The 25,959-nt window shown below is 37.2% G+C and overlaps 1 protein-coding gene and 1 non-coding gene across 4 annotated transcripts in view; one reads left to right on the forward strand and one right to left on the reverse strand.

Moving 5' to 3' along the window:
- LOC127958645 (rab GTPase-binding effector protein 1) overlaps positions 1-25,529 on the forward strand; it is a 31,320-nt gene extending 5,791 nt beyond the window's left edge. For 2 of the 3 annotated variants that reach the window (XM_052557560.1, XM_052557559.1), the window contains exons 6-18: positions 203-338; positions 5,752-5,930; positions 7,208-7,318; positions 8,585-9,043; positions 13,502-13,606; positions 13,700-13,816; positions 16,058-16,156; positions 16,673-16,813; positions 19,125-19,314; positions 21,009-21,064; positions 21,314-21,412; positions 22,191-22,307; positions 23,389-25,529. In XM_052557560.1, the coding sequence (XP_052413520.1) occupies positions 203-338; positions 5,752-5,930; positions 7,208-7,318; positions 8,585-9,043; positions 13,502-13,606; positions 13,700-13,816; positions 16,058-16,156; positions 16,673-16,813; positions 19,125-19,314; positions 21,009-21,064; positions 21,314-21,412; positions 22,191-22,307; positions 23,389-23,490 (1,911 nt within the window). In that variant the 3' untranslated portion in view covers positions 23,491-25,529. Of the gene's footprint in view, positions 1-202; positions 339-5,751; positions 5,931-7,207; positions 7,319-8,584; positions 9,044-13,501; positions 13,607-13,699; positions 13,817-16,057; positions 16,157-16,672; positions 16,814-19,124; positions 19,315-20,013; positions 21,065-21,313; positions 21,413-22,190; positions 22,308-23,388 lie in introns of those variants that run through there. The other variant, XR_008154110.1, reaches the window with a different exon arrangement.
- LOC127958922 (U6 spliceosomal RNA) lies at positions 9,476-9,583 on the reverse strand. The gene has a single exon (XR_008154176.1). It is a non-coding gene; the product is annotated as a U6 spliceosomal RNA (small nuclear RNA).
- Positions 25,530-25,959: the final 430 nt, after the last annotated feature.

Genomic DNA, 25,959 nt, shown 5'->3' on the forward strand with positions numbered 1-25,959 from the left:
TGAGTCTCATAAAACTTAGAAGTCAATGATCCAGCAGCCATCTCAGTCGTAGAGGAGTCTGCCAGTTTATTTTAAAAACATGAAATGTTAATTTTAAGTCAGCTGTTTGACTTTGAGGTGTAAAGGTTGTCTCTATTTATGGGTGCTTCTACTTGATGGGTGCTAAAACAAAGTTTGAACATTTTTCTTGGTTAATTCCCAGGTGAAGGAGCTCAATCATGTCCTGGAGGCTGAGAAATCATGCCGTACAGACTTGGAGATGTATGTAGCTGTCCTCAACACCCAGAAATCTGTCCTTCAAGAAGACGCAGAGAAACTACGGAAAGAACTACATGAAGGTATGTGAGAAAAAATTTGCAAACATTTCTAGAAGTTTTAGTTTCATAGAACACTGGAAGGTTTTTATTTAACACTGTGTGTAATATTCCTTTTAGTTTTTTTTTTTAAAGTACTGGTAATATAAGCTAACTACAGGTTCAGGGATATGTTCAGGGTTATTGCCTAGTTATTACTATAAAATGGTGACAATCTACATGGATGCTTGAAAAACAACAAAGTCGACAGCAATATTGCTAAATGTGATTTATTAAAGATACTGCAATGTGATAAACATGGAGACGACTTTAAACACAAGTAGCTATAATCTGTGGTCATTCCACCTATTCTCCTCACACCACAACTCTGTCTCTATCCTCTGTCTATACACTCTTCCCCTTAACACTGCCTGACCCCTCTCTCGCCTTGGCGGCTCATAATTATACGACACTATTCTGTCAACAAGCACCGTCCTTCGGATGAAATGTTAAACTGAGGTCCTGACTCTCTGTGGTCTGTAAAAATCCCAGGATGTCTTTCGAAAAGAGTAGAGGTGTGACCTCGGCATCCTGGCTAAATTTGCCCATTGGCCTCTGACCATCATGGCCTCTAACAATTCCCATTTCTGCCTATGGCTTCAACACTCTGTCTCCTCTCCACCAGTAAGCTGGTGTGTGGTGGGCGTTCTGGCGCACTATGGCTGCCGTCACATCATCCAGGTGGATGCTGCACACTGGTGGTGGATGAGGAGATACCCCCTGACTATGTAAAACGCTTTGAGTGCCTAGAAAAGCACTATATAAATGTAAGGAATTATTATTATTATTATTATTATTATTATTATTGGGTTGTGATTTATTACAACTTAAGCAACGTCTGTAGATTCCTTACCTTTGAGAGAAAACTGATGCATGATCACTGAAGCAGCTCCAGTTAGCAAGCACTTTTAAAGTGGGAGTGAATTCTGCATTGGACTCGTGACTCCCAACAAATCAGATGAGCGGTGGGCAGAGACTGCTTTAATACATGGAGTGGTGAGTTCTGACAGGCTGGATAAGAGCCAAATAGCGCATTTCAAAATTTAGTTATTTTATCGGCGAATCAATTTAGCAAATTACTGATAATCATAAGAATGCTTAATATCTGCTCCGATAATCGGTCGACCCCTACTATAGACATTGCCCAACCCTGTTCATATGGTATGAATTTGCACTGGCTACCAATAGCTGCTCCCATAAAATTCAAGACATTAATGTTTGCCTACAGAACCACCACTGGTTCTGCACCCATTTACCTGAATTCATTACTTCAGAGTTATGTGTCCTCTAGAAGCTTCTGTTCTGCAAGTGAACAGCACATTATTGTGCCATTTCAAAGAGGCACAAAATCACTTTCACAGACTTTTTCATTAACTATACACTACTGGTGGAATGACCTGCCCAACTCAATCCGAGCAACTGAGTGCCATCTTCAAGAAACGACTAAAAACACATCTGTTCCATCTTTATTTGACCCTCTATCTCTAGCACTTTTTATTCTATTTTATTTAAATTCTACTTTATCTATATATCTTTTGTTTTTTTAAAACAACAACAACAACAATTATTTTATATATATATTCTATCCACTTGTTTTCTTTGTAGGTTTATGTGTGTGTGTGTGTGTGTGTGTGTGTGTGTGTGTGTGTGTGTATGTATGTGTATATATATATACCGTATTTTCCGGACTATGTCGCACTTTTTTTCATAGTTTGGCTGGTCATGGTCTGATAATGTTTTCTCTTGGTTCTAAATAAATGAGACTTATAGTCCAGTGCGACTTATAGTCCGAAAAATACGGTACACTCACCTAAAGGATTATTAGGAACACCTGTTCAATTTCTCATTAATGCAATTATCTAATCAACCAATCACATGCCAGCTGCTTCAATACATTTAGGGTTGTGGTCCTTGTCAAGACAATCTCTTGAACTCCAAACTGAACGTCAGAATGGGAAAGAAAGGTGATTTAAGTAATTTTGAGCGTTGCATGGTTGTTGGTGCCAGACGGGCCCATCTGAGTATTTCACAATCTGCTCAGTTACTGGGATTTTCATGCACAACCATTTCTAGGGTTTACAAAGAAAGGTGTGAAAAGGGAAAAACATCCAATATGCGGCAGTCCTGTGGGGGGAAATACCTTGTTGATGCTAGAGGTCAGAGGAGAATGGGCCGACTGATTCAAGCTGATAGAAGAGCAACTTTGACTGAAATAACCACTCGTTACAACCGAGGTATGCAGCAAAGCATTTGTGAAGCCACAACACACACAACCTTGAGGCGGATGGGCTACAACAGCAGAAGACCCCACCGTGTACCACTCATCTCCACTACAAATAGGAAAAAGAGGCTACAATTTGCACGAGCTCACCGAAATTGGACAGTTGAAGACTGGAAAAAATGTTGCCTGGTCTGATGAGTCTCAGTTTCTGTTGAAACATTCAGATGGTAGAGTCAGAATTTGGCGTAAACAGAATGAGAACATGGATCCATCATGCCTTGTTACCACTGTGCAGGCTGCTGGTGGTGGTGTAATGGTGTGGGGGGTGTTTTCTTGGCACACTTTAGGCCCCTTAGCGCCAATTGGGCATCGTTTAAATGCCACGGCCTACCTGAGCATTGTTTCTGACCATGTCCATCCCTTTATGACCACCATGTACCAATCCTCTGATGGCTACTTCCAGCAGGATAATGCACCATGTCACAAAGCTTGAATCATTTCAAATTGGTTTCTTGAACATGACAATGAGTTCACTGTACTAAAATGGCCCCCACAGTCACCAGATTTCAACCCAAAAGAGCATCTTTGGGATGTGGTGGAACAGGAGCTTCGTTCCCTGGATGTGCATCCCACAAATCCTCATCAACTGCAAGATGCTATCCTATCAATATGGGCCAACATTTCTAAAGAATGCTTTCAGCACCTTGTTGAATCAATGCCACGTAAAATTAAGGCAGTTCTGAAGGCGAAAGGGGTCAAACACAGTTTAGTATGGTGTTAATAATAATCCTTTAGGTGAGTGTATATACAAACACACGCACAGACACACACACACACACATGTTTGTTTTTGTGAAAAGTGGGGACATTCCATAGGCGTAATGGTTTTTATACTGTACAAACTGTATATTGTATGGCCCTACACCAACCATACACCTAACCCTAACCCTCACAGGAAACTTTGTGCATTTTTACTTTCTCAACAAAAAAAAACTCATTCTGTATAATTTATAAGCATTTTGAAAAATGGGGACATGGGTTATGTCCTCATAAGTCACCCTCTCCTTGTAATACCTGTGTAATGCCCATGTCATTATACAGAGTTGTGTCCTGATATGTCACAAAAACAAGAGCACATACACACAATTTTATATATAAATAACTTGCTACGTGTACTGCGTTATTCTAACAGAGACTGCACTTACATGTCAATGCTCTTTTGTTGATTTTGATTACTTCTATTGTCCTCATGTGTACTGTAAGTTGCTTTGGATAAAAGTGTCTGCTAAATGAATAAATGTAAATATAATTACGTTAATAAGTACATTGTATGTACATGAGGAACAGGACTGTAAAATAGTGTTACCATTTTACTTATTTAATTGTTTGCTTTTAACTGCACATTAGTGCATACTGTATGTCCAAGCAGGCAGTGGTATAAGATATGTTGATGTATATGATATAGGATAAATGTTGTTATTATTGTTCAATTATTATTATTATTATTATTATTATTACTTTTTCTTCTTTTTCTTCTATTTTTTAGGGTTAGTTTGGGTTTAGTAATGTTTGATAATATATAAAAAAGTTACTACTTGTGTTCAGCAAGGGTGCATTAAGATGATAAAAAGTGAGAGTAAAGGCATTTAAAATGTTACAAAGTTTTTATTTCAAATAAGTGCTGTTCTTTTGAATTTCCTCCATTTAAAGTATTCTTTAAAGATTTGTTAAATTATATTAAGCAGCATAACCATTTTCAAAATTCTTAATGATAAGAAACATTTCTTGATCACCAAATCGGCAAACTAGAATCATCTCTGAAGGGTAATGTGACGCTGAAGACTGAAATAATGTGTGCTGGAAATTCAAACTTCCAATAAGAAATTGCATTTTAAAATATATTCAAATAGAAGATCTTTATTTTAAATGTTATTCCTAATATTGTTTTAAATAATAATGTAATTTAAAAATAATAAAATATTTCCATTTTCTTCTTTCCTTTCTTTTCTTTTCAATTTAGTTATTGACAAGCATTATCGTTTGCACTACACTACACCTTAATGTCATATAAGGAAATGCATACAGGATGTGTTTTGCGTTCAGAAACAGAACATAAGTTCTCAAGGCGTTTCAAGAGTTAAACTATTTTTGACTTGATTCCGTCTTTAAAACTCAGCATTGTTGTTGTCAGTTGCTCACAATAGAGAACAAATGCATCCTGTGTGAACGTTCCAAACATAGAAGCAAACATGTTTTTTTGTTTACTTAAACGGTAATAAACTCAACCCGAATGATTTTTTTTTTTTTTGTATGGTTGGATGCATTAGATTGTGCGGATGGTGTTTCATCATCATATGTTATAATCAGATGTCAATCGTACATGTGCACCAAAATTATTGTTAACACTTTACAATAAGGTTCCATGTGTCAACTGTATTTAATGTGTTAACTAACATTAAATAAATACTGTTAGTTAATCTTTGTTAACGTTAGTTAACAAAGTTCAGTGTTAGTCTATGTTAGCTCAGGTCTGTTAACTAACATTAATAGATGCAACTTTTCATTTTAAAGGGTTACTCCACCTCAAAAATTTAAATTTTGTCATTACTCACATACCCCCATGTTGTTCAAACCCTGTAAAATCTCTGTTTGTCTTTGGAGCACAGTTTAAGGTATTTTGGATGAAAATCTTGAGGCTTGAGACTGTCCCATAGACTGCTAAGTAAATAACAGTGTCAAGGTCCATAAAAGGTCTAAAAAGTCTTCGTCAGAATACTCCATCTGCCATCAGACATGCAATCTGGGTTATATGATGCGTCGAGAACACTTATTTTGTATGCAAAATAATAATGACTTTATTTAATATTTCCTTTGTCAACGGTCTCCTCTGTGTCACTCCATATCACCATGCTGCGTATGCTTTTCTGTGTCCTCTGTGCCACAAGGATGTTCTGTTTCTATGTGTATTTAGCTTTGAATGGAATGAACGTTAAGAATAAGAAATGCTTTAGAAATTTCCGTTACCAAATAATTTTTCACATTCACTTTAACTTGCGAATGTGAGTGACATGCTCATACTGTAGAGCCGTGGTAGGCCAGAGGGCTTTAGATCCCATTTCCTTTACATAGTTGATTTCAGTTGATTGGCGTCCAGTTTGAATTCCAGTTTGTCTTCCAGTGGTTCACCTGCTGGAGTTGGAGCGGCAACAGCACAATCAGCTGAAACACACTTGGCAACGTGCCAACGATCAGTTCCTGGAGTCACAGCGGCTGCTGATGCGAGACATGCAGCGCATTGAGAGCGTGCTGTCCTCCGAGCAGCTGCGGCAGGTGGAGGAGATGAAGAAGAGGGACCAGGTACTTCTGTTGTTTAATGAACTGGAAACATTGAATCAGAATCGAGCAATTCTCAGTTGAGGCTGTTTAGTAGGTAAGATCTGGTTGGTTGTGCTCTGTCCTAACCAGACATGAAGCAGCAAGCTTTCAGTGTCAAGTAGTTTTTTCTTCTGGTTTCACTAAACGCTCAAACGCTTCATCAAGCACCAAAAAAAACCTCTTTGCCAGTCAAAACGTTGTTTAACACACAGCAATGTGGAGCAGGAGTTTAGACCAAAGCGACTTCACTGTGGTTGAAGCTGCTTAGCATGAGTCGACAGAAACCAATCTTTAAATATTAAATTGTTCAGTATGTATTACCCATATACATTTTACACACAACGTGTAGAGTGTGTCCAAAAGCACTAGATGAATTTCGCACTAGAGGAACTTTTTATAGTTCCTAGAACTATTGGCGGAAGTACCCACTTTTGCCGTGTTAGCACAACAGAAACTAGGAACTTATTTAGTTCTAGGAACTGTGCTTGGCTGAACTAAATTAGCTCCTACTTCAGAGTAAGATCTAAAACAGTTCTATAAATTTACATTTTTAATCATTTAGCTTTAATCCAAAGTGACTTACAAATGAGGACAATGGAAGCCATTAAAAAAAATCAACAAAAGACAAGTCTCAGTTAGCCTAATGCAATGCACATAGCTAGTTTTTTTTTTTTTTTTTTTACCTTTTTTATCATTTATAATTAAAAAAAATTATACAATAAATAAAAAGTAAACCAATGGAATAGAAAAAGTGAGCACTCTAGTGTTAGTGTTAGATACACTTTTGTTTATAAATAATAGGATGAAGAGATGTGTTTTTAGCCGATTCTTGAAAATAACTAAGGACTGTGCTCTGATTTAGCTGGGCAGGTTATTTGCTCTGTGAACATGCAAAACAGCGATAACGGCATTTAACTGTTGTGTTCTGATATGATATGTAACACTGCAAGTTGTTATGGGAGATTTAGAAAGATTTACATGCTCTTTTACTCATATAAATTGTGCATTTACATTCCATCTCCTTTAACACGAAACCCACGACACCACGCAAACAGCTCTGATCACGGCGTCCTCCATTCACTGCTATCAGGTTAATAGGTCTGTTGAACCTCCAAATTATTCTGGGAACACAATAACAAGAATACTGTAAAAAATATATATATATTTTGAGTTATATACATACACACACACACACACACACACAGAGTACTATGACGTCTGGTTAGTCTTACTGTAAATTTATACAAATATTTTGTCAGGAAGAGGATGAGAAGGAAAGATTGATCCAGGCTAAAGAGGCCAGTGAGGATGATGGGACGGAGCATACAGAAGCAGTGGAGGACTCTCTGCTTGGACTCTCCATAGAAGAGGTATTTTTACAGAAATTCTGTGGGGGTTTTTCTGGACTTATGATGTAATATAAATTACTATCAAAAATTGTTGCGATCAAAGGCATTGAACAATAATAATTTAATCTATGGAATATGATTAAAATGTAATATTTCCTTTTTATTTTTTGGCAAACAAAGTGCTGCACAACAGAGGTTTATTGTTAAAATTAAAACTTGCACCCCACCCCACACCCCCCCACAAACACACACACACACACACACGCACACAAAGGTTGATTTAAATATTTGATTTATTTATTTATACAGGGTTGCACATAAGTGGTCCGCAGGTGTGCGTGCATGACCAAAATAAGGAAGTGCGCGGTGTAAATAAGTTCAGACTGATCATTTGCATTCTGACATGGTTGACAGCCTTTAAAGCCAAATTTCCATTTTAGATAAACAAACTGTAATACTGTATAAGATTTCTATTCTAACTGAAAGCATAAATCTAGGCTATCCACTACCATTTCAGAGCACAATGCAAAACTGTGATATTTCACATTTCATTCACTGACACGCTTCAGTCAGCAGAGCTAAACCTGGCAGCGCACACATACTTCCTTACCAGCAACCCAACAAAATAAAATCTTGCTAATTTAAAATTTAAAATATTGAAAAATCATTTATTAATAAAGGACATATTAGCATTTTAATTTTAAGTTTTAAAAATGAACTGTATTTTTATTTTATACTCCCTTTTTATTTTAAATAATAGTATTATCACACTTTTCACCACACACACACATATATATATATATATATATATATATAATATATATATTTTACTAAATACATAGTGCAATAATATTTTATCACTATTTTTAATAGGTTTTTTTGTTGTTATGTTTAATGGGTCACAATATGTGCCATATGAGGACAAAACCAAATCTCCGAGTGCTCTTACGAGAACCAGGCTGAAAAACTATATATTTTTAAATGTTCTATATTTTAAAGACACCAGTCTATATCTTGATTTGGTAAAGTGTACAGCCCAACTTTGATTTATTCATCCAGATTTTGCCAAATTTCACTACGTTCCACATTATACCATACATTTTTATCAAGGGACTGAAATTATACCTGGATGCTATGTTGAAATATTGTTTGTATTTTTATAAAAATAACTGTTCATCATTTTGGGTTGTAAACAGAATTCCAGTTAAACTTAAAATCTACAATGTTGACTGTAATGTTACTTTAAATGTTAAGCATCTTGTTTTCTCTTCCTAATTTTGATCTCAGTCCCATCTCAGCCAGAGCATCCACAGCTCTTTACACTCCCTGGACGCAGACACCCCGGGCCGCCCGGACAGCTCTGACCCCTATAAGGATGGGCTTCGGAGGGTGCAGTCCACCGACAGCCTGGGTTCTTCAGGAGGGGCCCTACAGCCTCACGGGCTCGGCGGACACAACAACAAAGCCAAGTCAGCCAGCCAGCTGGACGAGTCAGACTTTGGTCCTCTAGTGGGGGCAGACTGTGGGGGCTTTGACAGCATGGACACCTCCTCCATATCATCGCTCCAGCCAGGACACTTTCTCCTCACCAAGGACCAGGAGAAGGCCATTAAGGCCATGACCCCAGAGCAGGAGGAAACCGCATCACTCTTGTCCAGCATCTCTCACTCCGCTGATACGGCTTACCTGCCTCCGTCTGGCTACCGACTGGTCAGCGAGAGCGAGTGGAGTCTGCTGCAGCAAGAGGTCAGATAGTAGATGCTTTTTAGGGGGCATTTTTATTTAGTGAGTGAGTGAATGAGTGAGTGAATGAGTGAGTGAAGTGACATTCAGCCAAGTATGGTGACCCATACTCAGAATTTGTGCTCTGCATTTAACCCATCCGAAATGCACACACACAGAGCAGTGAACACACACACACACACACACACACACACACACACACACACACACTGTGAGCACACACCCGGAGCAGTGGGCAGCCATTTATGCTGCGGCGCCCGGGGAGCAGTTGGGGGTTCGATGCCTTGCTCAAGGGCACCTAAGTCGTGGTATTGAAGGTGGAGAGAGAACTGTACATGCACTCCCCCCACCCACAATTCCGTCCGGCCCGAGACTAGAACCCACAACCCTTCGATTGGGAGTCCAACCCTCTAACCATTAGGCCACGACTTCCCCAAAAAGATGGAGCGCTTCACGGATTTGCGTGTCATCCATTCGCAGGGGCCATGCTAATCTTCTCTGTATCGATCCAATTTTTAGTATATGTGCCGCCGTGGCGAGCACATATTATTATTATTATTATTATTATTTATTTAAATCACAAATGATTTGAAGATCCAGTTCTCACTATTAACTATGACTATGCCTCAAAACTCCTAATTTGCTACATGATAATAGATAGTAAGGTAAAGACGTTTGCAACGCTGCTGCTCCGGAGAGCTGTGAGACTTTTTGCTTGCTATCTATGTGAGCCTGGGCAGTCTTTGCAGAATGGCTCTATTGCTGTGTGTACCTCATCTGTTGACCGGGTAGCTTAAATTAGTGACCCGAGTTAAATGTGTTTCTGCGCTAATGGAGCCCGGATAAATTAAGTAGTGGCTTAACAACATAAACCTGGGGTGTTGTAACCTTAGGCTTATTTAAATAATGACCTAAATAACTATGCGTGTCTGAGCCAACAGCTCAAACTTACCCAGTTAGAAACGTGCACTGTGTGTCATTAACAAACAGGAATCACTCTGTAGGCTGATAGATGAAATAACCCCCAGCAAACTTTCAAAATTTGTCATTCAAGAGATGTAATTATTATTTTTTTTCATTAACTTTCATCAATGTTACTGCAGTGGAAAATAGCGCACCTTACATTATTAATAACTAACAAAATGTTTGCTGAAAGAATAAATCACTGTACACCCTGTAGTTGTGGTGTCATGTGCCACGGACTAATTCTGCCTCAAAAGCAGCTGCTCATTTATTTTGATAATTGAAAATATTTATATTGCATATTAAGAACAATAATCTTCGCATTATATGAACACATCATTGCTAAATGCTTGGCTCGTTCCAAGATGGTCTTGAGCAAGAAACTACAGTGACTTTATTTTATATTAATTGTGTCCAATTGTGTCTGGCGTAAATACCATTTCAAAGTCAATAGATTAGTTAAAATAGATAAAGCTGTCCGAAATGTATGCAGTGCGATGCAGCCAATGCAACAAAACCTCTGCTACTGCTGCTATTGATAATATTCCCTAACATTTCAATACTGAGTTGAAGCGCATGCTGTTGCTGTTAATGATATTCACAAAGTTGTAGTAGGAATTGCGAGCTGTTGCAGTTGTAATATTTAATCAAAATTTGTGAAGCATACTCTACTGCTGCTTCATGAAACCTGCTGTAAGCCCTGTTGAATAAGCAAAGTAATAAATGCCTATTGCACTTTAAAGAGTTAATATACCCTCCATGATTTATCACTAAAATTTCATGTAACTAAAGCACTTTCTGCTACCGCTGCTATATTAACATGACTTGCTATGCATGCTGATGCTGATATTATTTCTAACCTCGCATCTGAATTCGCTGTGCATGCTATAAAATTAGCTAACCTTGCAATCTGCTACTGCCCCTTTATTTAATAAACGAACACAACAAATTAATGCTTATTTGGCTTTTGAAGAGTTCTATAAACCCTGTTGACTTGCAAATGAACTGCCATCCAAATCTTATCACTGAAATTTCATGCAGCTAAAAGTACTTCCTGCAGCCACTGTTATATTATTAGCAACAATGATAATTGGATTGCCATGCAGACTGCTACTGATATTTCTAACATTGCGTCTGGATTGTGCTGTGTGCTGCTGCTATTACAATTCACTAAACTAGCGATCTGAATAGCTATGCATACTGCTGCTAAAGCTGCATGGATGTACATAGAATTACTACAAGCATCTTTATTTAACAAACAAATAATGCCTATTTTGCTTTGAAGAGCTCACAAAATCTACTGTAGGCCCTGTTAAATAAACACAGTAATAAAAGCATATTTCAGTCTTAGAGTTACTTGCCCCATGTTATTGCTGAAATTTCATGCAGCCAGATACTTTCTGATGCCCTTGCTATATACAACAGTAATAATTTGACTATGCATTTGCGATGCATACTGCTATTGCGCTCCCTCTTCTGAAGTGCATTGCAATGCGGCAAGAGTACACGTATGAGCGGGTTTATTATTTTCTGTTGCTCATTAAGTTGTAATGGTTAAATAGCTAAGGCTGTTGACAGAATGATGTTTATGAAAGACAGCTATATGGGTTTATTTTTATTTAAATCTGTGAACAACTGTGAAATGCCAACTGCAAACCGACCCCACTATTGAGGCGTGCATTGGAAAGTGATCCATTCATGGTTAATCTAGAAATGAATGCCTACAGAATACATTAAAGGTGCCATAGAATGCATTGAAAGCTCTGATATCCCCATAGTGTGTATATGAAGTTCTGTCTAAAAATCCCCCACAGATCATTTTTATACTAGGGGAATCCCACTAAAAACGTGTATTTTACGGTTAGTGATTTAGACTAGTTTTGAGTAGCAATTGAGTGGGTTTTGTTGTGAAAACCTGGCGACCCTGGCAGAGCTTCAAGAGCTCATGCTCACGGGTATACCAGTTTTACGGTTTAACTGGTGGTGACCGTGTTACTGACTGTGACTTCTGGCACATTGCTTCCAAATGCAATTTTTAACTACCACATTCCTATTCATCATTGTGGTAGCATGTGAAGGCAGCATTATTGAAAACGGGCAGAGACAATGGTAGCTTCAGCAGGAAGTGCAGGAAGCATCGGTATTGATCCCTCTTTCAGAAGCAATCTTTGCATAACTCCAGGGCTGAACTGACCCTCGTTTGTGAGGCAGTCTTGTGTAAAATGTTAGCACAAACGTATAGGACCTTTTCGGGGTTTTTTCCGGGACATTTCCTTCAAAAATCAAAGTTAACCACTATGTCCTCAGCGGTCTATGGAGACTCCTATGTTCATTGGTGCATCCCATCACAAGACACTTTTAATGGCTCTTTGGCACTGACATTGTATCTCCAGCAGCTACAGCAAGAAAACAGTAATGGAGGACCGCTGCTTCTCACTCAGGGCTGTGTATATGCTAAGGGCAGAGTTTAACAACTTGTATGTGTTCTAGTTTGAAACTGTACATCTGACGGATGCAATAATGCACTGAAATCAGAGTGAATATGGTTTACTTATCTAGCTGTTGAGTTTCAGAGAAACTCTGAAAGCATGCTGCAGGAATCTCAAGTGAATGCTAGCCAGCCGTATAAATGCAAGGTAGTAAGCTCATTAGCTGTCAATGCAGCATGAACCAATCAGCTTGTGCCAAGTCGTTTAACTCTGAATATCATCAGGTACGTTAACAGCCAGTCAGTGCCATCTAGAGTTTCATGACTGAACTATATATATATGGAACGCTATATTATCATTTTGCTTGCAATATTTTTGTACTACATGGTATTGATACTGTGTGAAGTATGGCTTTTTTAATTAATGATCTACCAAATATGTTTTTATTTAGCTATTAGAGGCCTACAGTACAACCATTGTCCAATTCCATGAATAAATTCCTCTTCTGAGCCTTTTCTTTTTAGGGAATCAGAAAGATACAATTCAGCCAGTATATTGGTAGATTAGTTACCAAACACACAAATCTTTCAAGCTGGTTCTTTTTAGTAAATCAGAAACCTACAGTGAAACCATAGCAAGTTCTTTCCAAATCAGTGTAACGAGTCCCTCACTGAATCACTAAATCAGTCACAGGTTACTGATTCAACATCTGACTCACTGAACTATAAGTTGCCGTTGTTTCCAATGATGTCCATTTCAAAAGGAAGTTTTGTAAAACTTAAATCTGTATCATTACTCCGTGATATCCTTCACTGCAAAAACAGATTTCTGCAGGACATACAGAACTGTATCCCACAATGCAGTGCACTTTCCATTTGCATTTTGATGAATGATCTGGATCAAAAATTCATGATTTTTAATCATTTTACCTCCGTTTGATAACCAGACACTGTTTGTTTAAACATGCAACATAACAAGGAAGGACATATGACAACAGGGTAGCAAATGATATCTTAAATATGCTTTCATAATACTTCTTGTGTTTGTTTTTGGTGTGGTTTCACCCCAGTTGAAGAACGCTGGAAGGAAGTTGGGGCGGCGATGTGATATGTGCTCTAATTATGAAAAACAGCTGCAGGTCATTCAGGGACAAGAGGCCGAGACACGAGATCAGGTTTGTTTTTTATCACGTACAAGGCCCATCATGAAATAATTCAAAAGGACAGTCTGTTGTAATTGTTACACTATGAACTTCCTTTGCTTTTAGGTTAAAAAGCTTCAGGCCATGTTGCGGCAGGCGAACGATCAGCTGGAGCGGACGATGGATGAGAGGCAGGAGTTAGAGGACTCTGTCAAACAGGCCAATGAGGAAACTACTGCCAAGGTACATCAATCTCTATGATGGATTTGGTGAAAAACAAATCTGTTGACGGGTTAAACCTGGATGGGTTCACATGTTAATTGGAGCATCATATATAGTGAGGAAACTGAAGTAATGTTACACCTTTTTAATATTTCTTCATATCAGCAAGATAACAGTTATGTATTAACCCCTGCAGCATACTAACCAAAATGGAATTTTTTTGGGTCACACTTTATTTTCACTATAAACAAACCAATAACTACAACTTTTGCCTCAAACTCCTAATTTGCTGATTATTAATCGAGTGACAGGTGGACTGCCGCTCTGCTCCAGCGTGTCAAACTCGCTAGACTGTGAAAATTAGAAAAATGGCTTTAAAGATTTTTATTTGTCCAGCGAAATATGTATTATGGGTAGGACACTGGAAATCTGGAAAGTAGAGGTTTTAATGAAAATGATCTCAAACTTGATGTTTACTGGTTTTTGTTTTATTTTTATTTTTTTAGTTATTGTAGGTACTCTGCGTTTGCACTGTCTGTAAAAAGTGAAATGTCATGCCAAGACACAAGGCAGTAACTTCCCCATTAAATACAATATTTGGGTGCTGATCGCCATTTACAGAATCATTATAGTAACATCTGAATAAAATAGGCTATATGATATAGTAATGTGATTTAAAAAAAACAAAAAAAAAAACAATTCTGTTTTGCAACTGATTAATTTGCAATGTTTGCTAATATTAAAGGATGCAAGACATACTTAGCCTATTGTTTTTACATTCAACTGAATGAAAATCGCATAACCTATATGAACGACTTATTAATGTGAACACCTGCAGGAATAATGCTCAGAATGATTGTGAATGAAACATCTCTGATGACGTTCATTGCAGTGGATTTTGTTAAGTTACAAGAAAAGGTAGGAAACGGATTTAATTGTGAACAGTTACAGATTTATGTGATACGCTGTCACGGCATTTGATTCCTCACACGTGCAGAAGTGGGCAGCCCCAGACTGACAACTGGCACTGAGTGAATAATCTGCATTATTAAAAAAAAAAAAAAAAACACTTTAAAGATGAATTATTGTTGCTAAGTGTCTCTAGTCGTTGCTTGTTTACAGTGCTTTGTTATATGGAGCAGTTTATTAGATCTAATTTGTTTGTCTAATGAAGTGCTGACAGATATATGAAAGTACACAAGTTACACCATAATTTAAATGCTGCAGACTTTAATGGACAGTAAAACAAAGGCAGAATACCATGAAACTAAAACTGAAATGAAACATTAGTAATAAATAGTATAGTGAATAAATTAAATAATCATAACTAAACAACATAAGAAAGCTCGTATTTCTCTACATTTCGAAATGAGGTGCATTAAGTCAATAAATCCTTGATTAATATTAATATTTTAATTAAAAATGTGTCTCCACTAGTACTATTCAGTTAAATTTGATTGCATTTAATTGTTGGATATGCTAAGAGTTTTGGGATATGGTAAGATTAAACTTAATTTAGTGAATAAAGTACCACATTTCATCTTTTTGTTAGGGAATGTACACAAAATGTTATTTTATCCTTGCGTGTAGAAAATCCTCATATGCTTTCTAACAGCTTCATGTGGCTGTAAACATTTAATTTTGGCTTTAAGCATTATGCATCATTAAAGTTTCACTTTCACCGCGTCTAATCTGGTAAATGTGGTGTTTACATGGAATAATCATTATGAGTTTACCTTATGGTTACGAACCTCTGCCCATTTTTCTCCCATTTTCGATTATCCGGGAGTGACGTGCTTCCAAGATGGCGGCATCGGCTCCGCCCACATTAACATGAAGAAATGTCTTATGAGCAACAATATAGCATATTAGAATAATTTCTGTAGGATCATGTGACTAATGTCTGCTAAAAATCAGCTTTGCCATCACAGGAATAAATTTAAAATTTAAAACAACCGTTTTCTATTTTAATATATTTTAAGTTGTAATGAGATTTGTTTGATCAAATAAATGCAGCCTTGGTGTGCATAAACATAAAAAAATTCTTACCGACCCCAAACTTTTGAACAGTAGTGTACCTAACAAGGCAGCGGTTTAGAAGAGCAAGTATTTGTTGACTAAAAATGATGTGGGGGGATTAGAATACAGCCACAGTGTCTTCATAGTATTCTTCACAAATGTGAGGAATGTATGGACTGCTCTGAATGTTACTGTTCTTCCAAGTCCAATGACTGGAGTCATTTTCATTTGTCTTGGGCACAGATCTCGGAGTTGAAGCAGAAAGTTGAGGAGTCTGAATCTCTCATAAGTGCTCTCCAACAGGCCTTCAGCCAGGCCAAGAGGAACACCCAGGAACAGATGGTAAGACCAAATACACACACTCCTAAACAACGACATTCACTTGCTTTGCCTGATGACTTTCAGTGAAAACACGTTTCCTTTTATTATTATTTTTTTTCATTGAAAAATATTTAATGAACAATGTCTTGGTTTAAATATTGTCCTATTTGGGATTTCTTCTTTATGTGATTTATACTAATGCACCTTTCGGCATTCAGTATTCATGCACTTTCTTGATGCACATCTGCTTCCAATATGAAGTTGCACTGTTAAGATGATAAACTTCATTCTGTTGTGACATGATCCCCTAAATAAATCACCCTTGGAAGGTTTCTGTCCGAGGAATGCACGTTGAATCTCTCAATGTCACTGATTTTTTTTATTGGCCAATTTCATTAAAAACCTCTTTTATAATGGATTGTTTTCCACTTTACTTGGTTATATGCTTTAGAACACCGTGTGTGTGTGTGTGTGTGTGTGTGTGTGTGTGTGTGTGTGTGTGTGTGTGTGTGTGTGTGTGTTTGTGTGTGTGTTCAGGTTGTTCTGCTACAGTCCAGAGAGCAGGTGACTGAGGAGCTGAACCGACTGCAGAGAGATAATGAGAGTCTTCAGGGTAAACACCGACTTCACATGACGCTGCAGCAGCAAGAGGACTTTCACATGCCCACCACTGTACAGGTACTACAACACATGTGAGAGTTGCACCTGTAAATGTACCTTCTATTCTGTTCCACTGCGTTTTATAAGTCAGCTTTAACATTTGAACACACCCTGTTTGATTGGTCCCCCATCCTTGTAGCCTAGTGAGAAAATATTTCACATATTAATGTAATTCTGCAGACGAGGTTAAGGACTGTTGTTAGGCATGACACAAAGTGAAATGAGTTCGTATTATATCTCGATGTACTTTGAGGAAGGCGCTATTGGGTGATATGCATCATGTGTGCAGCTATTTTTATTTATTTATTTGCCTGCAGGATTAGCAAATGTTTTCTTGGAAAGTAACAATTATACCAAGAGGCAATGCTCATTACAATCATAGAAACTGATCAGGAATATTCTTTGAATCTGAAAATGTATAAATGTATGTAATGTATAATGAATCTAAGAAATTATTTATTAAAAAGGGAAACTGACAAAATCTTATCAATATTTTTGATAGAAACATGATAGATAAAATGATGGGCAAAATGGAAAAAAAAACTCTAAGAACATTATGAAGAAGAGTGAAATTAGTAATACAGTAACATCTTAAATGATTAAAAATCAGGAGAATTAATAAAAATCTTAGAATATCTGTAAAAATTGCTAAATAAAAGCTTAGAACATTATGTAAAATTTATTTTTCTATTAGTTTATATAAAATGTAAACTTTTTACATTTAAACACTTATCCCATGATCACCTAAAAGTTGCCATCTGTGAATATCATCAAAAAGATGATTTATTTCACTAATTCCATTCAAAAACTGAAACTTGTATATTATATTCATTCATTAAACACAGACTGATATATTTCAAATGTTTATTTATCTGACTTTTATGTTTTTAACTGACAACTAAGGAAAACCCCAAATGCATTATCTCAGAAAATTAGAATATTACTTAAGACCAATGCAAAGAAAGGATTTTTAGAAATCTTGGCCAACTGAAAAGTATGAACATGAAAAGTATGAGCATGTAATTCACTCAATACTGGGTCTCCTTCTGAAAGCTCATTCTTTTTCCTCAATTACTGCAGCAATGCAGCGTGACATGGAGTCGATCAGTCTGTGGCACTGCTCAGGTGTTATGAGAGTCCAGGTTGCTCTGATAATGGCCTTCAGCTCTTCTGCATTGTTGGGTATGACATATCGCATCTTCCTCTTCACAATACCCCATAGATTTTCTATGGGGTTAAGGTCAGGCGAGTTTGCTGGCCAATTAAGAACAGGGATACCATGGTCCTTATACCAGGTACTGGTAGCTTTGGCAATGTGTGCAGGTGCCAAGTCCTGTTGGAAAAATAAATCTGCATCTCCATAAAGTTGTTCAGCAGCAGGACGCATGAAGTGCTCTAAAACTTCCTGGTATACAGCTGTGTTGACCTTGGACCTCAGAAAACACAGTGGACCAACACCAGCAGATGACATGGCTCCCCAAACCATCACTGACTGTGGAAACTTTACACTGGACCTCAAGCAACGTGGATTGTCTGCCTCTCCTCTCTTCCTCCATACTTTTGGACCCTGGTTTCCAAAGGAAATGCAAAATGTACTTTCATCAGAGAACATAACTTTGGACCACTCAGCAGCAGTCCAGTCCTTTTTGAAGCGAGACACTTCTGACACTGTCTGTTGTTCAAGAGTGGCTTGACACAAGGAATGCGACAGCTGAAACCCATGTCTTGCATACGTCTGTGTGTAGTGGTTCTTGAAGCACTGACTCCAGCTGCAGTCCACTCTTTGTGAATCTCCTCCACATTTTTGAATTGGTTTTGTTTCACAATCCTCTCCAGGATTCGGGTACCCCTATTGCTTGTACACTTGTGCAAGGTGTCAATAGTCATCTTTTGGACAACTGTCAAATCAGCAGTCTTCCCCATGACTGTGTAGCCTACAGAACTAGACTGAGAGACCATTTAAAGGCCTTTGCAGGTGTTTTGAGTTAATTAGCTGATTAGAGTGTTGCACCAGGTGTCTTCAATATTGAACCTTTTCACAATATTCTAATTTTCTGAGATACTGAATTTGGGATTTTCCTTAGATGTCAGTTAAAACATCAAAATTAAAAGAAATAAACATTTGAAATGTATCAGTCTGTGTGTAATGAATGAATATAATAAACAAGTTTCACTTTTTGAATGGAATTAATGAAATGAACTTTTTGATGATATTCTAATTATATGACCAGCACCTGTGTATATATATAGATGTATGTGTATATATTGGTTATTGAGCTCATCCAATTATAAAGTTTGAACTGTTTACATATATAATTTTGCCACCTAGGAACTTCAGAAGCTGGTGCTGCAGTACAGGGAGGACATTGTTTCAGCTCACACAGCAGCAGAGCATTTGGAGGAGAAACTGAAGGCTGAAATTCTGTTCTTGAAGGAGCAGATTCAGGCAGAGCAGTGTCTCAAAGAGAACATGGAGGACACTCTACAGATGGAGATAGAGGGCTGTAAAGAAGAGATCGGTGAGTGGATTGCAGATGAATTTGATAATCAAAGAAAGCTAACAGCTGGACACCATGATGGTTTATGCCAGGGTTCCTCAAATCTGGAGGACCACTGCCCTTAGTTTAACTCCAACCCTGATCAAACTCACTTACCTGGGATTTTCTAGGGATCCTGAACCCCTTGATGAGCTTGCTAAGGTGCGTTTAATTAGGGTTGACATTGGCCCTCCAGATTAAGATTTTAGTAGGATTTTATCAAGTTCTCATTAAAAAAAAGGAAGAAAAATTAAATCATGATTCATTTTGTCAGCTCATTTGTTAACCCATTTCATTCACTAGATGATTAAAAAATTCATGATCATGTTATAATAAAGAAACTGTTACCATCTGAATTTCAGGCTAAAATAAGCACATTTTGAAATGTCTTTGTGATATAAGATGGTTTATACCGCCCACTCTTGCCTTGAATGATCAAAAGCTGCTCTCAGCGGCACTGAATGTTTACACTGGCTTACACTGAGGCTTCGAAATGTGAATCTTTAGAGGTTTGGAATAATATAACCAAATCCGACTTCTGATCCAAGTCCAAAACTGATTAAACGCATTGAAGGGCTTGTGAAGCTCCTTCAATCAGAGGAGTGCACACATTTATCTACTTGCATTTCAATACTGTCTTTTTCTCCTCCACTTCTCCCTGCATTGGTGACTTATGTTCAGACATCCTGGAAGGTATGAATCCCTGCCTGACTGTTTGTTTGTCTAGGTTGTGTCTGTCTGTAGTAGCACCACCGATGCCATCCTAACAAACTCTAATCCCATTAGCACTGTGTGTACTGAACCTGCTCTGTCACATCCACATCACAGCATGCTACTTCCTTTAGCTGTGTACTACACCAATACTAACATATCTTCACATGATGTTGGGTTCAGCTCGGAGAAATTCAACTTGAGATGTGTTCATGCTCCTACAAATGTGCATGACATAATAGAAATGTCACCCCACACTTTTCAGGGTGCATTTGAAATGTTGTCAGAATACTTGTGGAAATTTCTTTGTAACTGTTGTCAAGCTTAGGTTTAAAGCAGTTCAATCTTTGCTGAATTAGTCTTTTGTAGGCAAGTAGTACAATGAAAGTGAAAATAAAATAAAAAAAGGGAAAAAGGCATTTGATGTTGGTGGTGGAAGACAGTATTTAACTAATTATTACCTGCTTTCAATTTCCACATATATTTTTAAGCTACACTGTAGGGCTTTGTACCTTGTTAAAGTAATAGAAAATGCTACACTGTTTTGAAACATATGTTTATGCTACTGAATAATGAAATATCAGCTACATATCTTTCAGTTATTTAGCACTGCTCAGAGGGAACCGTAATACTGCTTGTAAGGGTTCTTTAGGAGACACAGTGCAGATACAGTAGTCCAAACTTGACTAAAACACACCCACCGCTATTTACTTGTAATTTATTTGTCAAGTCACGTTGAATTCATTATCAAGTCACATTCTTCAGTTTTCATTCTGGCTCAGTCAGCAGCACTAACACGCAGATGTTTGAGCAAATGATTGCTCTTGTTACAGAGCAGAAGGCTTGGCTTGTTCTTGTGCTCTTGTCATAGGAGAACTAGCCATGCAATGACTAATGCAAAACACAGCAACAGCATGTGACCTTGGGGTTTTTTTTGTTTTGTTTTTTTTCCTTTCAACATACAGCATCTTTTTCCAGCTTGAAAACGGAACTGGAAAGAGTGAAGAGTGAGAAGGAACAGGTAGGGCAGAAGTTCAAGGCATACTGCTGAGTTTATTTATTTATTTGAATAATAGTTTTTGAGATGTGCATTTTCTCAATAATGTATTAAATATTAATAAATAATGTTTACATGACATGGTATTGGATGGCATATGGCACTTGTAGTAGGAATAATAGGAGTCTTTTTTCCTACAGTATTTGTAGTTATTGTAATCAATGTTTTGTTGTTGTCTGTACTTGTTGACCAATCTGGTGGTGTTTACAACAGCTGGAGAGCAGCTTGGCAGAGAAGAGCCAGATGCTGGAGAGTGTCCAGGGTCTGAAGAACAGTCTGGAGCAACAGTTAAAAGATGCCATCGGCAGCAAGGTCCGAGCCCCCATGTGATCACTGCGCTCTGCCTTTGCACTAGACTAGACTTCTGCTTGCTGATCTTTTGAGTTTTGTTTCTCATAAAAACTCATTGCCAAGTTCATTGTCTGCGTAGTGCTTCCTGTGCATGTGATGAATCTTTTGATAAGATAAGCAGAATTCTTAGAAAAAAAGTACATACAAACAGCAGTATTGGATTTACATCTAACAAAAGCATGCATGTTGTTGTTTTTTTTGTTGTTGTTTTTTTTTTTTTTATTGAAGTGCCCCATTATGGATTTCTGAAAGTGACCTTTCATGTAGTGGCTAACACAATTTTAACTGAATGAAAACATCCTGCAGAGTTTTAAATCTGAAAGTGCACCTTTATAAAGTTATTGAGTCGACTCTGAATCATTGAAACAGGTAGTTTTTAAAACGAATCCCAAGCTGTTAGCATATTGCCCGCCAATTTGTTGGTCTTTTCAGGTTGGTCTGAATGAAAAAAAAAAAGCAAATTCATTGTTTGCCACTAGGGGGTGCTTGTAAAATTGCTTTTTCCCCGGTAACGGAAATATTCACCTTTGAGCAAATCGTTGTGCAAATAAGTTACAAATAAATTAATATTATAAGACAATGAAAGTAACTTTGCATGAATCTCAACCTGTAGTTGGGGACTCCCAAAACCAAAATATGAACTTTCATTACCCATAAAAGGGGCACATTAATAAATGCATGTATTCTAAATTAAACTGAAACCCTAATTTAAAAAAAAAAATGTTTGTGTGTGTTGTAGAGTGCTTTGGAGACTCAGGTGTTTGAAGAGAAAGACAAGGCGCAGAGACTTCAGACAGAGTTGGATGTCAGCGAGCAGGTCCAGAGAGATTTCGTCAAGCTGTCCCAGACGCTTCAGGTGAACACATTTCACTAATAGAACTTCAGGGACTGCTCGAGGCACAGCACAGCATGCCAAGACTGATCAAAGAGATTATTTTTTATTTTATTTTTTTAAAGTCACAATAATATATATTTTTTATTATTTATTTTATTTTTTTGATGCACATCTAGGAATTTCTTCAGTAAATGTTCCTTGATAGTTTGTGCTTTTATACAGCTCAAGTGACTAGGAGTGTCGATGTAAAATGATTTCAAACATGAATTAATTGTTAAATAATGAATACATTAATTTTTTTTATCCCAATTGAAGTGTTGTTTTTTTACATTTTAACTTTTTTTCTTTCAAGTTGAGCTGTAGTGTTTTATATATGTGTGTGTGTGTGTGTGTGTGTGTGTGTGTGTGTGTGTGTGTGTGTGTGTGTATATATATATATATATATATATATATATATATATATATATATATATAATTTAATACTTTTATTCAGCAAGGATGCATTTACTTTTTACTTGATCAAAACTGACAGTAAAGACAATATTATAAACTTTTGTTGCGGTACAAAAGATTTCTATTTTATATAAATGCTGTTCTTCTGAATCTCATAGAATCTTTAAAATTGCATCACTGTTCCCACAAAGATATTAAGCAGCACAACTATTTTCAAACTCAACATGAAATGTTTCTTGAGCACCAAATCAGCATATTACAATCATTTCTGAAGGATCATGTGACGCTGAAAACTGGAGAAATGATGCTGAAAATTCAGCTTTACATTACAGAAATTAATGATATTTTCAAATATATAAAAAAATAAAACCGTTGTTTTAAATTGTAGTAATATTTTGCAATATCACTGTTTAGTTATAATTTAAATGTAGCATTTTAAACAAAACATTTTTAAGAATGAAAGAATTATAAATGTAATCATTCAAAAATAAAAATAAATTTTGTTTGTTTTAAAGACACTCCTAGTCCTCCATTTAAAAAATAAAATAAAAATAGAGGATGGACACTTGATTGGTTTTGGGATCATTGTAGTAACACACACACAGACAGGTGTACAGCAGGAGATACAGTGTTCTTGTTCACCCTACAGGTGCAATTGGAGCGCATCCGGCAAGCGGACTCATTAGAGCGGATCCGTGTCATCCTAAACGACACCAACCTTACAGACATCAACCAGCTTCCCGAGACATGATGTCACTTCCTCCTCATGACTCTATTGTCCAGATAAACACACACACTCCACCTGTGTATCTTGGAGATCTTGGGCACTCCATCAAGATAAACCAAATTGAGCGAGGAAGACTCAAGTGAACACTACTGATTGCTTCTACTGCTATCCTGCTCGGACATGTGTGTTCTCAAGAGCACGAAAGGACTCCCGTCTCAATTTGAGTGGAGGGTTGGTCCCTTCTAATGCAGTCTCCAAAAGCGGATCCCGAGAAGAGATCTGCCAATCTTTTAACGAAAGCTGCTTTTATTCCTCACTCAATTCAGGAAATGAGAAAATGGGTCTGTGAGGATCAACTAACATGACAGTCTCATTCCCAAAGTTCCCTTCTCTTCCGCCTTTCCTCCTCTTCCTTCCTCATCGTTCCATCTCCCAAGCTAGCAGCGGTGACCTATGAAGGAAACGGACACTTCTGAAGTGTTTTGTACATACTTGTATACAGATTATTTGTGTATATGGCGTTAGTTAAGTTAATACACAAGACTGTGATTCCCTTTTTGACCCACCTCCTGCGTTTTCACAAGCAACACTGTTTCTCCTCATCCGCCAATCATTTCACTGGGATGTAATTACTAGCTGTGTCATTGCTTTTCATCCTCCAAGTTCTCCACAGTCCGTATTTTTAGTTTTTTTCGCTTCCTGACAATTTTAACGAAATTAGTGACCTTTGCTTGAAGTTACTGCTACTTTTGTTAGAACCCAACTGATGTTTCTGCATATTTTTCTGTGTGCAAGTGTTTTTTTTTTTCTTTCAGAAGGATGTTGCAAACACATCTGATGATTTTTGCAGTTAAAGTCTGGTTTTGATATTCGCTTGATTTGTGTTGAGTATACGGCAACAGCACTTCCACTGACCGCTCTAGAAAGTGTTTTAGCCATCCTTCTGCTGTTTGTGTATTAATGAAAGCACACTATGTTTATGATTTGCAGCCATTGGGATGTCCTGTGGGACTAAGGGGCATCTTGTGTACCTTGTTAAAGGGTATAATAATGTCTGTTTTGGATGTGGCGTAAACAATAGCGTATGGGATTCACAAAACCAGTTGATCATGTTAAATTCTCAAAGCGGCATATTCGTTTAAATCATACTGAGAAAATGAAAACATGGAAAGGGCTAAAGGTTTAATTAATTCTCTGGCTGATGTTTACTTTAAAATAATGGATACCAGGCGATGTAACTCGGCTACAGGAAACAAGTGTGTGTGACATTATTCTAAATGCAAAAAAAAAAAAAAAAAAAAAAAGTATTTTTTTTACAAGACCAAGACCAGAAGTGGCATGTGATTTTACGGCATGGTCTTTTTAAAAATAAAATTAAATATATTCAGGCTGTTAAGTTAAATTTGAATTCCGACAAAATATTCCCTGTATTAAAATGTGTGGCTTTTTACATCGATAAATACTATCAACTACATCTGACGATTACACAGAACTTTAACAACGCTACTATAGAGAGCTGACGATGATGATGATAACGACGATGAAGCTCTCCTGTGTGAATGTGTATCATATTAAAACCATGTGTGTTGTGGATTTATCTGTAAGTTGCACTTCAGCGCTCACTTCACCGTGCAGTCTTCACATCGCAGACACACTCACATAAGCTTCATGTAATTGCTACTTCAGTGGCTTCTTTTTTCACTACAGAGCAACAGAAACGATTCACCTCAGTGTAGTCTTGACGTCACAATACTTTAGGAACGACATTTTTCGTTAAGACCCTGTTTGAACTCTAGTAACTGTTGTGGGGAGAGAAGACTACCATTTTAATAAAAAAATCTTTTAAAAAGACTTTTCTGCTGTCAGTATAATTTAACGTTCATGACAGTAATTTCTAATGGGTTTGCGAAGAGTGATAGTTCAGATACTTTCACAATAACAAGTTATGTTTCTGTTTTTTGCATGCTGTTGCAAATGCAGAAGCGCTCGCAGATTTACGTACTTTACTGTGTACATATCACTGTATATATCTATATAATAAAACTAAACATTTAAAACGTTAAGTTTGATGTGGATTTGAAGTCAGCAGTCGTTCCATTCCCTTTGTTCGCTTTCCTTCCCATGATCGCATAAATGTTTGAGATGTGGTTATACATTGTTTTTCATTCGATTTACATTTAAAATCTTTTCATCTTAGTAACAGTGTAATTTCTGTGACATTACAAATATGAGTTATGCTTGTTATCAAGTTATAATAGCCTACTGACAAATCTTGAGTCAAAATTGTGAGATAAAACATCAGTTGACGTATAGTCTAAATTAATACTAAATTAAAAGGGTTAAATTGCCATAACCCGAGATTAGGAAGAGTTGAAGTTATAACAAGTCAAAGCAGAAAATCAATTGAGATAAATAAAAAAAAAAGTCTAAATAATGAGATAACTGACTTTGACAGTCGAAACTGACGAGTCAATTATGATGACAAAAAGTTGA

The sequence above is a fragment of the Carassius gibelio genome, chromosome B5 (assembly GCF_023724105.1).
Source record: "Carassius gibelio isolate Cgi1373 ecotype wild population from Czech Republic chromosome B5, carGib1.2-hapl.c, whole genome shotgun sequence".
NCBI lineage: Eukaryota > Metazoa > Chordata > Actinopteri > Cypriniformes > Cyprinidae > Carassius > Carassius gibelio.